This window comes from Glycine max, chromosome 15, assembly GCF_000004515.6.
Source record: "Glycine max cultivar Williams 82 chromosome 15, Glycine_max_v4.0, whole genome shotgun sequence".
Classification (NCBI taxonomy): domain Eukaryota; kingdom Viridiplantae; phylum Streptophyta; class Magnoliopsida; order Fabales; family Fabaceae; genus Glycine; species Glycine max.
In genome coordinates, this window is record NC_038251.2 from 4,793,226 (window position 1) to 4,806,300 (window position 13,075).

Below are 13,075 nucleotides of genomic sequence, written 5' to 3' on the forward strand. Positions count from 1 at the left end.
ATCAAACACCATAGTTGAAGAAATTAATATATATCAACCAAAATGGGGTTGTACAAGATTTCATTATGTCTATTGTGTGTGTTGGGGTTAGTCATTGTGGGTGATCATGTTGCGTATGCTCAAGACTCACCAACAGACTATGTTAATGCACACAACGCTGCAAGATCACAGGTTGGTGTTCCAAATATAGTTTGGGATAACGCAGTCGCTGCTTTTGCACAGAACTATGCTAACCAACGCAAAGGTGACTGCAAACTCGTCCACTCTGGTGGTGATGGAAAATACGGGGAGAATCTTGCAGGAAGCACCGGTAACCTAAGTGGGAAAGATGCAGTGCAATTGTGGGTGAATGAGAAATCCAAGTATAACTACAACTCCAACTCGTGTGTTGGTGGGGAGTGCCTGCACTACACTCAGGTCGTTTGGAGAAACTCTTTGCGCCTTGGATGTGCCAAAGTAAGGTGTAACAATGGAGGCACATTCATAGGTTGCAACTATGCTCCCCCTGGCAACTATATTGGCCAAAGACCATACTAAGTTGTTTCGATGTAGAAGCTACCACTTCAGATTAAATCATAATAACATGCAAGCATAGCATCATGAATTTAGCCAACGACTTTAAATTCGTGTTGTAATACTTTTCAATGTATTGAAATAACATAGTGTTCATCACACTTTATAACTCATACTCATACTTCGTTGTCATATGCTGGTAAAAATAAACTTGCTTGGTCACCTGGAAGTTGGTTTTCTTTGGCCGTATCACATATATATGCTGCTGCTGTATCGCAGCTCGCAGGAAGTTTTTTTAATCGATATATTTATTCATTTATTTATTATTTTTCCTTTTTCCTTGTTTTGTTGGTACTCTATATATATGCTCCTTTATTTATCTGTTCACTTTAATTAATTATAAAAAAAATCCCTGCGAATTGGTGTGAGATGTGTTGCAATAATGCAACATGTAAATGGCCAAGTCCATGTAATTGGCTGGCCTTTTACAAGGCAATAATTTCATTGAAGAGAATTAACTAACCCTTGTTTGTTTTGGTTAAAATAAATTTTCGTGGTTTATTTGAAAGGAAAAATAATGAGGCAAGTTATTTCCCTCACATCCACCAAAAAATATTTCCTCTTAAAATTGGAATAATATGGGAAGGAAAATGATCACTTTTTTTAATTTCTTGGTTTAATTATTTAATATTTAATAATATTTTTTTAAAAAATAATAAATAATTTATGTTTAAAAATATTATATTATAAAATTAATTTTTTAAAATTATAATAAAAATATTATTTTTTTATAAAATTCATTTATTTTTATCCATCTAAATTATATATCTTTCCATTATATATCTATATTCTTATTTTCCTTCTTCTCTATTTTAAGCCTTATACATTCAAACAAAGTATGAGAGATTTACCCTTAAAACAATATATATTGTGTGGTAGCATGATATATAATACAAAGGAAAAAAGAAAAGGGTCATTTCAACCTGTAATGTGCAGCTCGAATTACATTTTGATATAAATTAATAATAGTACATCTGCAGTGTAGTCCACCACTTAAAAGGCACCGATTGATTTTTTGTCTTGGTTTTGTGTACACTTTCTCTTGTATTTTTTTTATTAATACGTACTTTATACTGTATTTTTGTTATATAGGCAAAGAGCTGTCAAAAATAACTTGACATGCGGATGAGTAGGCACTTGCAGATATCCACAAATAAAATTATCAATATATATATATATATATATATATATTAGTGGATACTGATAGGTAATGGACTAGATATTTTCATTAGTTATTTGTCAATAGAGTAAAGACAAATATCATGATACTTGTATTTGTTAATATTAAAATATTTAAATATTATATATATATATTATTTGTACTTATGATTTAGAATATTATTTTATTTCAAATTATATTTTATTGTAGTTTTATTTGAGTTTATACTTTAGAGAATTATTTTGTTTGGAGCTCACAAAATAATTTTGTTATTTATTCATTTTTTATTTTTAAGAATTATTCATCGATATTTGAATAATTTTGTTGAAAATATTAAAGTTAATTTTTAAAATAAAATATTAAAATAAATGAAAAATGTAGTAAAAGTGTTTTTTAAAATATTTTAAAACATTTTTTTGTAAATTTCTACAAATACCCACATAAGTTAGACTCCTTATTTCTATTGCCCAGAATAAATTAGATCAATTCGGCCTTAATTTTGGACTGGACAATGCCAATAAGTCAATGACATCTTATTAGGTGTTTGGGATTTTCTTCCAGCATCTTCATTTTTCTCAATACATGCAGTGAGAAAGAAAACTAAAAAATATCCTTACATATAACTGAAAAAACATTTTAACCAATTAAACTAATAGACTAATTATATTAAAAAATAATTAATATCGCAATTAATTTTGAAAATATATTTTATAATATATATTTAATACACATATAAATTTATATAATAAATTTTATAGTAATTAATTTTTTATCTAATAATATATTTTTTACATATATAAATTTTTATTAAACCTATAATTTTTAAGTAATTGAGAAATATCTTTTGCTTTTCTTTTGGTGCATTGTTGTCTAAATTGAAATAATAATAATAATAATTTGTACAATATGTGAATTTTTTTTTTTTTTAAAATAGTTCTTTGAATAAATTTCCTTTAAAATAAATGATAAATAGATAAATTAAAAAAAATATAATATTTGAGTCTCACATAACAAACAACTATGTTAATTAATTATATGGTCCAATTTTAGGCTCGAAGCCTTGTTAAGCCCACTCTTTTGTCTAGAGGTGGCCAATTTGTCCAAGTTGTTGTGACAACTTGACAAAAAAAAATTGGCCTTTTTTTATAGAACTTTTTCTTTTATTATATTTCCTTATTCACAACAATATAATAAAATAACCATTATCTTCATATTATACATTGTTAATGAAAAGGGTTGCGTAAGGGAAAGTTTATTTTAATGGATGTATTAGGGGTGCAGTGAAATTTACCATTTGTCTGAAATAACTGATTTTGGAAGGATGGATAACAGAGGGGGAAAATGACTTTTTACTCTCTTTTTTCCACGGTTTGAAACACCAGATAAAGTGAAGAAATAAAAAAATTAAAATTATGGTAGGATCCAAACAAAATTGAATCCGCGGTTTGGAAAGACAAGAGTGAATTCACAATAAAAGACTAATTCAAACCTTATTTTTATGGCCATTCTTTTTTATTTATTATATAAGGATATTTAAAAATATAATTTTCTTTTATTTTCTTTCACTTTGTACTCAATGAAATAAATTTTTAATTTATTTTCTTTCCTATCAAACAATTCATATAATCATCTTATCACCTTCTCTTTCTTTTATTTTCCTTCTACTTTTTTCCCGTTCTCTTTCTTTTTCTTTCCTTTTACTTAGTTTTTGCCCTTCCATCCGCATAACTTACTCCGGAATTGAATCTATAACTTGATTTTTCATAGACTATTTTTATTTTATTTTCTTCCAAATTTTTTACAATTTAATGAAAAAAATTGGTGGCGATTTCATTTAGTTTTTTTTTTTCTTTATATATATTTTGTCATCTCCCGTACGGGTGCGATTCAAGTCACAACACTCCCCTCTCTCTTTCTATTTTCTATCCTATTTTTCCTTTATCCAAGAAAGTATTAGTGATATTATTACGTAGAAGATAGACCACTACTTTAGTGATATTATTACGTAGTAGATAGACGTCAGCCATGCACACTAGCAAGCCATCTAGTCTTTTTAATCATGATTTTGAAAATTCTACTATGAACCCTTGTGAGTTCTAAGAACAACCTTCCCACGTTAGAATCCCTATAAATAGCACTCAAGATCTCCAACCTTATTCATCAAACGCCTCCCTTTTATAATTAAAATTAACCATAGTTAATATAATGGGGTCGGGGATTAAGGTTTCGTTTTCTGTGTTGTGTTTGTTAGGGTTAGTCATTGTGGGTGATCATGCTGCGTATGCTCAAGACTCACCAACAGACTTTGTTAATGCACACAACGCTGCAAGATCACAGGTTGGTGTTCCAAATATAGTTTGGGATGACACAGTTGCGGCTTTTGCACAGAACTATGCTAACCAACGCAAAGGTGACTGCAAACTTGTCCACTCTGGTGGTGATGGAAAATACGGGGAGAATCTTGCCGGAAGCACCGGTAACCTAAGTGGTACAAATGCAGTGAAATTGTGGGTTGATGAGAAATCCAAGTATGACTACAATTCCAACACGTGCGTTGGTGGGGAGTGCAGGCACTACACTCAGGTTGTTTGGAAAAACTCTGTGCGTCTTGGATGTGGAAAAGTAAGGTGTGACAATGGAGGCACTTTCATTACTTGCAACTATGCTCCTCCTGGCAACTATGTTGGCCAAAGACCCTACTAAGTAGTTGCAGTGTAGCAGCTAGCAAGCTACCACTTCAGATTGCTGGCTTATATATTAAGAAATAAATCTTAACATCATGGATTTAGCTACGTGACGACTATAAATTCATGGTGTATATGATATTTTCCCGTTGTATAGTAATATATACATGTGAGTACATGACTCACATGATTAATATATAATGATGTTAGTCTTGAACGTTGTGGCGTGTATTTGATTTGTTTTATATAACCTCTTTGAAATTAATTAATGACTTTCACTTAAAGCATGTTTGGAACATAAGGATTAAGGAAATGAAAAAAATATATATAACAAAAAAATTTAAATGTGGAGTCGCACGTCCTCGAGAAAAGTGGGGTTAAAAGAATCTGTGTTCACCTTTATCTCTTTTTTCCAATCTAAAATGACAATCAAGGAAGAAATGGTAGGAAATCCCGTAATGACAAAAGTTTCCTATTTTTTATTTATATTACAATAGTTTAAACCTCACTTAATACTGATAAAAAAAACCTTAATACTGTATTAATTAATTAAGGGTGTATGTTCTACAACGTGTTTTCCTAAGTCTCTACGTACACATCCAAAAAATTATTGACATAAAATATAAATCTTAATATTATATATAATTAAATAGTAAAATTAAAAGAGTACACAATTAAAATCAAGGTAAATTCCAAAATATATATTTCAAGATACATAATATTAATATAAATATTCCTTAAAAAATATCAATATAAATATAATAACATGTTACATAAAATATTATCTATTATATGCCATAAGATTGTATTGTTAATACATAATTATTTAAAATGTATATATATTTTTTTTAAAATATGACATTATAAGTTGGGATAACCCAGAATATAACTTGAATTAGTCCTCAAAATACATTAGGTTTTAACTTCTTGAACACCAACTCATCAAAGTAACTTTGAGCTTAGTCGAGATAGGTAACTACTAACTAGTGAGACAAGACAACTCATAAATGCCCTTACTTAATATAATCATATTTTATTTCTTCTCCATTTTTATCTAATAAAGAATGAAAGATACCAATTAAGATAAGCGAGTGTTTATTTTTTGTTTTTATTATCTTAAAATAATTTTTATTTTCAAAATTTCAAGATTTATAAAATATGAGTCGAGAGAAGAAAGTACTTTAAGGTACCACATTGCATTTTTACTTCTTCAAAAAAGATTGAAAATGTTAATTTATTATTTTCAGTTTTGGATATGTTTTTAAAGAAAATATTTTCTAAATTTTAAACAAACATATTTTTATTCTTATTTTTTATTTTCTTTTAAAAAATGAAAATAGAACACACTCAAGTTTTTCTTTCTCTTTATTTTCTTCCTTATTTTTATTTATCTAAGTATCTAAAAATTTATCATTTTTTCTGCTTTCTCTTCTCCTCTTCATCTTTATATCTTAATTTTTTTCTCTCAATTTTTATATGAAGATTATACTGTATGTATCATTGAAGTGTATAAAGAAAGGAAATGTCTTCAGCAAAATAAGATAATTAAAGTATATGTATTATGTATTTATTTAAAACTTGAGAATTCTTTAATTTAATTATTGATGGAATTCAAAAATCTGTAAACATATTATTGAAAAAAACCTAAATCGCACCTCCAGTAAAAATAAAATCAAAATAGAATATATAAATGAGTTATAAGATTAAGTTAACAGACTTAAACTCACATTCTTAAGGATTTAAGATAGTATCAAAATATATTCAAGATTAATATAAAGGATCTCTCACCATGAATTGTTTTAACTTAACTAGCATTTTTGAATACTCAAAAGAAAAGTTTTTGTATATGCATGATGATTTATTTGTCTCGAATAATAAAAAATATCTAGATATTTCTAGTGGATTCAAGAACAGCCAAATAGACCTGGAATATGCGCATCCATTGACCAAGAAAATAAAAAGGTTGTTAATTTTGTTTCCTGGTCAATTCACGAGGGGAAAATTCCCTGCAAATTCGTCATGTTTCTGCAAGTGGAGGATACATGCTACATACATCCATGCTCTATGCTCCATGCTCCAACTGCTTATGGTCATAGATTTTGTATAAAAATTTCTATAAACTTTTCACAGAAATTAATCAATCTACGGCTACAGGATTTGGTACATATTGATTCACGTTACCAACTTTTCTTTTCTTTTCTTTTTTACACATTGGTAAATTTGTCAAACTGTCCTAATAAAGTAAAAGGGAAGTTCCATTATCGAGTTCATATGAATTTTATTTATACTTAGTGTTATGTTTATCCAATTTTTCAAGCAATTAATGGATGGAATCAAAGATTTGAGAACTAGATGAAAAATAAAAAGTAAATTGACATAAAATGAAACCATCTAAAACATGCAAAGGCAAGAAAAACAAACACGGGGGACTCTGATGTGAAGGTTGATTTAGAATATGAGTATGTTAGGACCTAGTCTATCAAAATTACTTTCAATATAATGTTAATGATTTTCTCTATTTAATATTATTTCAATTATCACTTACATCTACTTATATACTCCAATCATGATCTCCCATATGAAAGAGTCTAATTTACATAATTATTTTCCTAATCCCTTAAAAAAATAAACTAGTTAAATTACATTATAAACAAAGATGCATAGAACAAATTAAACAATGTCATTCTATCTCTAAAAATGAATTATTTAGATATTCTACATTTTTCAATGTCTAAATCCTAAAACATTCCTTGAATATGCGTGATCAAACCACAATCAATAAAATTAAGTACATAAAAGAGATAATAAAATTGAAATAACATAAAATAGATAGTAAAAATCATTACATCACAAGCGTTGGATTGCTAGACTCCCAACAATGAGATTTAGTCTCTCATTATTATGAAAGGTTTTACAATTACGAGAAAATGATGGAAAGAAAAGAAGAATAGAGATAAAGAGAATTAATAATTCCTAATAATTGATTCTCAATTATGAATTTTGAATAAAAATTGCTTAGTACATGACAATAACTAGTTTACTTGCCACTTTAATCTACAATAAGATTCATTATAGATCACACTAATGCTTAGTATAGACGACATTTAATAAAGCCTATGATAGCATAACTTACCTCGGGAGTTACTCCAATCCGAAGAAGAAGTGAACTAATCAGTATTCCACCTCCAATTTCAAAGACGCCACCCAACATCCCTGTTAGTAGTGCCATCAATGGAAAAATAAGCTCAGAAAAAATAAACTCCACATATATTCTAAATGTTTGAAATATTACGGGTTAACCTCAGAAAAAAAGTGAAATATTTTAACGCTTGATTATTAATTTTTTTTATAATATGTAGATCTTTCTTTTTAAATGTTTAGCACAGTGAACATTTATGAAATTCTATTTATAGTTACTAAAAAGTTTTTCATGTATTATTATATGGATATTTTAAATTTTAAATAAAATTTGAAAATATAAACAAAACAAAAATATATTAAGAAAATATATCATCCTGATTATCTAACGATTAAATCATTTTATTTATATACATTTTGTTTGATAAGAATAAATTAAAGAATAATAAGACTTCTGGAATTGCAAAAAAAAAATAAAAAATCGTGGGAACAAGACATGTTCTATTCTTTGCAAAGGTAATTTGGTAATTTTTCTAGGTACCGAAAATATATAAATATCTTGTAAAAGTTTTTTTTTAATGTTTTTGAACGGTTCTGTCTGAAAGTTAGAAGAGCTCAAAAATACTTTTACTTTAGAAGTAACAAATATTTTTCTTCTCAATTCATGCATTGAAACACACAATTTTGTATTGGATTTCGTAAAAGTACTTCTGTAATTTTCAACCAAGCAATTGTTGTATCTGTTTATCTATCTATCTTTTGTGCATTATAGAGCCTTCTTTGTTTCTTCTATATATCACTCATTAGTTTGTTTATAAAATCCTATTACAGTTTGAGGCCATCTGATTCTAAAGCATGTAGAGAGAAAATGCGAAGGGATCGACTTAATGACAGGCATCTCTACTCTATTTCATTTATCCTCTTTTTATCTATCTTTTTCTTTTCTCTGTTTTTGATCTAATCTACTAGCTCTCTCTCACGTGACTTGTTCTAAACATTGTTTTAAAGGTTTATGGAACTGGGGTCTATCTTGGACCCTAGAAAGCCTCTCAAAATGGACAAGGCTGTTATATTAAGTGATGCAGTTCGAGTTGTTTCTCAGTTACGAGAGGAAGCTCAAAAGCTGAGGGAGTCCACTGAGAATCTACAAGAGAAAATCAATGCATTGAAGGTGTGTAAGCTTATGTAACTCTATAAAGTGGTACCTGCTATATATGCACATTTACTTAGTCAAAAATGCTAGCGACCTAGTCTATCACATTCTTTCATGTATACATTATTATTATTAGCTTAAATTGATTGAAACTCCTTGGAATTCATTCGTTTCAAAGTAATAATCATCTTAGATTATTTTACACAAAAAATAAAAATAAATAATAATTTTATAAAATTAATCTTATATCATCATTAACTCATTTATAAATTTTGTTGTATATCATTACTATTATAAGAAATATAAATAAAAAAAATTAATTAATATTATATTGAAAAGTTAAAATAATAATTATTTTAAAATAATTTTTTTTTCTCTTACACCGTAATTATAATGGGATAAAGGGATTAATTTATATTTCTTATTTAATGAATTTTAACGTAATTTTATAATTTTTAATATAATTTAATCAATAGTCTATATATATATATATAGACTATTTGACGAGCAAGTGTGTTATTCTGAAATATCATTTATAACTGGGATGAGTATCTCTGACGATATCTCCTCTAGTCTATATATATATAGATTCAATGAACATTAAGGAAAGAGAATCATTGGCCTAATCGCATGCTTAATTATAATGGTGGACCGGAGACTATATATGAAAGATATTAGTAGTTTTAATAAAAGTTTAATATTTATATATTCTGAATATAAATAATTTTACAGTACATTTACCGATTAGAAATCATATACTAGCAATAAATTAATTATATATAACAATATATGCGATTAGATATAGTGTACAAATGATCAACTTAGTAATTGATCATGCTGTCAGATGATACCGAAGACAGCAGACAAAAAATTTGTAGCTAAAGTTCTGTGCTTTAGACTGATATACAGAAAACAAAAAGTCTAAAACCTCTACAAGAACATGTGCAATAATGTGTAAGATGATTGGAGACAAAGCATAGGACTTGTCATCCGGTCCAAGAAGAACAAAGGAACCTTTTCCTTCCTCTTATATATTAGCCACTGCCATGAAAAAGATCTGATAGTGTCAAAGATTGCAGCACCATAAAAAGTTTGTTCTCTAAAAAGGATGCCATTTCTAGCATTCCATAATGATCATACTGCTGCATGCCAAATCATCAGCTTCCACTTCGAGTTGAGCTGACCTGAAAAAAAGTTTTCAAACTGATTGTAGTGTTGGGCAATATCCGTTAATGTTAACTGTTGTACACCCATCCACAGAAAGATTGCCTTCCAAATGTCTTTCGTTTTTTTCGCAAGAATTAAACAAATGTTCTTTCGTTTTTTGAGATTGTATACAACCGTTTACTTTTTTTAAGTTTACATCAACCTGTTTAAGAAATTATTAAGTTTCCAAGGACCAAGAATTATGTGGTCGCAATTAATTTCTATATATCACATAATCAAATGTTTTCATTTTTGGAGACTAAAAAACCTGCATATATGAAAATTGGTAGTATATGGTGTAATATGTTTAAAGTAAATAAGGGAGGGAGTGGTATAGTGCATGTATGACGAGTATTAGTGTAATGTTTTTTTTCAGATAATTAAAGGAGTCATGTAAGGATAAAAAAAGGAAAAATAACAAAAGAAATTTGATGAAACCATAAGGGTGTTAATGCAATTTATTCTATAATAAACAGTCTAGTATTTCATTTTTAAAATTAGTTATCTTACTGGTATAATATTTTTTTTGACAGAACTTACTTATATAATAATAGAATGTTATATATTTTTTAAAGTAATAATTCAATTAAAATTTATTGATACAGTGTAAAAATAATTGTATTTTTATTTAATTGTGAATTATCGTGTAATTAAAATTTAATAATATTTTGTAATAATTATTTTAAAAGTTAAACTTAAAGTGGTTTTTAATTATTTGATAAAAAAATTAACTGGCAATATATTTGTCATTCATGCTCACACAAAAGAAAAATCTAACAAATTATTTAAATTACTTATGCTATCGGGACATCATATATCTACCCAAGATTATTTATATATATTTAATTAATTGAAGCAATAGTTGGTCATTTTTAACCATTTATTCTACAGTTTTGCATCTTAACGTAACTCAGATCGATTTGAAAGCATCAGGCGAATATACAGATAGAGAGCATATTATTGATTGAAGCAGAAGAACAAAGCAAATAGACTACTCACTCTGTCAATTAAACCCCTACTGATTTTAAGTGCATTTTTTCCGGGTTCAAAAGTTGATGATTTTGTCATACCTCTTTCAATACGGTTTTAACATTCCTAGTAGGAGTTACGATAGTAGCCTTTATTAGGCACTTTTCTCAATATAAAAAGTAAAATAAAAGTAGGATATATATACATATATGAACACTGTCACCCGATAATAACACTCGAACATGTATTATTTTTATTAAGTATTATAATTATTTCAATACATTGAGAAGTAATATTACATGAAATTGAAGTGTACATCACCTAAATTTATGGTGTTATTCATTCATTTATTCAAAATATATAAAGTATGTGGTATCTAGCAGCTACAGTTCGTAGGGACTTTCACCAACCAAGTTGCCAGGGGGATCATAGTTGCAAGTGATGAAAGTGCCTCCATTATCACATGTCACTTTGGCACATCCAAGACGCAGAGAGTGGGCCCAAACAACCTGAGTGTAGTGCAGGCACTCTCCGCCAACACAGGAATTGGAATTGTAGTCATAGTTGGCTTTCTCATCAACCCACATTTTCACTGCATCTGTGCCACTTAGTTCACCAGTGCTCATTGCAATATTCTCCCCATATTTTCCACCAGAGTGGATCAGTGCACAGTCACCTTTACGTTGATTAGCATAGCTCTCTGCATAAGCAGCAACCGTATCATCCCAAGCCAAACTTGGAACAATTACATTTGCTCTTGGTGATTGAGAACTCACCTCTGCTCGTGCAGCATTGTGTGCATTTACATAGTCTTGAGCTGAATCTTGAGCATAGGCAACATCACCCACAATCACCAACCCCAACACACACATCACACAAAACGAAACCTTAATGCACAAGTATCCCATTATATTACTTATGCTTGATATCACTTTCTTTAGCTATATAGAAATTGATACTAAATGGAAAGGTGTTAATTAATTTGATGAATAAGGTTGGAGCTCCTGTGAGGTATTTATAGGGTTTTGGAATGGAAGCTGGTGACAAGCATGCGAAGGAGTACAGACAGTCATCTTTGACGGAAAAGTTAGATGGATGACTTTTTCTTTTGTTCTTCTTCTTGTTGTAAATGTAACATTTTTTTATGACCACTATTAATTTTAGCATGTGTATATACATAGAATAACAAAGAAAACCACTAGTAAATTGATAAGCAGCCATATTGACACAAATAATTAATTTTAATAAAACCAACTGTGGCTCTAATTACAAATATAATACTATCAAATTATAGCAGTAGGTGATGTTCTAGCCATATAGTTGACGGCTGGACGCGCCACTGAAAATTCAAATTGAACTGTTAGGAAATTGATATACGTACGTCTTTATCCAATTTATTTATTTTGTAATGAAAAACCAAAACTATGACACATGCAAGGCCTTTGAATCATGTTTTTCCTGTCACAACTAATCAAGTTATCGTGTAATACATGATGTTCTTGAGGATTGAAATATGCCTTACCATAAAATCTATGGGTGACAAATAGTTTTAAATATAGTTTTAAGTAGAAATCACATCTATCTTTTATAGAAGATAATCATATTCAGAGTTGAAAATAACTAATATGAGCAGAAAAAAATTTCTCTTACAATATTTAAACCAATTAAATATTCAGGATTGAACTTTTGAAACCACTTGTTGAACTTTAAAAAATCTTGTGTTGGATAACCCGCACCCTTGATAATTTTGAAACCAATTAAATATTTCAGGATTAATCAAATACATTTGTATTCCAAATAACAAATGAATCAAACTGAATCAAATACATTTGTAAAATAATCGATGATTAGGATTTGTCATCTGAATCCTTTATACCAGTTTTAAGTAATTAAATTAAGTTTTTATGAGATAAATGTATTTGCTTTATTTTCCCTTTAGTTATTTGGAACCCTTTTTTTTTTCATTTTTTCTATTTGATTCACTTTATTCTTTAAATTTAATTATTTATCATTATTTTAGTTCTTAAAAGTATGTTAATATTGTCACTTAAATTACACAACTTTATGAATTTTGGATTAAAATAATTAACAAATAATAATTTTAGGAATTTTTTGTTATTTTATTACTTTTAAACATTAAATTGGTCGTATCTCTCAAACTTTTAAAATGGAATTGCTCATTTATTCAATTTG

General features: G+C 28.3%; 3 protein-coding genes across 3 annotated transcripts; 2 read left to right on the forward strand and 1 right to left on the reverse strand.

Annotated features, from left to right (window-relative positions):
- On the forward strand, positions 1-831 carry PR1-7 (pathogenesis-related protein 1). The gene has a single exon (NM_001371207.1). It carries the CDS (start codon positions 43-45, stop codon positions 535-537), a length of 495 nt encoding a protein of 164 aa, NP_001358136.1. The 5' UTR covers positions 1-42; the 3' UTR covers positions 538-831.
- A 3,041-nt stretch (positions 832-3,872) lies between these two features.
- PR1-8 (pathogenesis-related protein 1) lies at positions 3,873-4,633 on the forward strand. Its single transcript, NM_001371208.1, has one exon. The coding sequence runs from the start codon at positions 3,938-3,940 to the stop codon at positions 4,433-4,435; it is 498 nt and encodes a 165-aa protein (NP_001358137.1). The 5' UTR covers positions 3,873-3,937; the 3' UTR covers positions 4,436-4,633.
- Positions 4,634-11,107: 6,474 nt separating this feature from the next.
- PRI1-9 (pathogenesis-related protein 1) lies at positions 11,108-11,864 on the reverse strand. Its single transcript, NM_001371209.1, has one exon. The coding sequence runs from the start codon at positions 11,788-11,790 to the stop codon at positions 11,266-11,268; it is 525 nt and encodes a 174-aa protein (NP_001358138.1). The 5' UTR covers positions 11,791-11,864; the 3' UTR covers positions 11,108-11,265.
- Between the last annotated feature and the right edge of the window lie 1,211 nt (positions 11,865-13,075).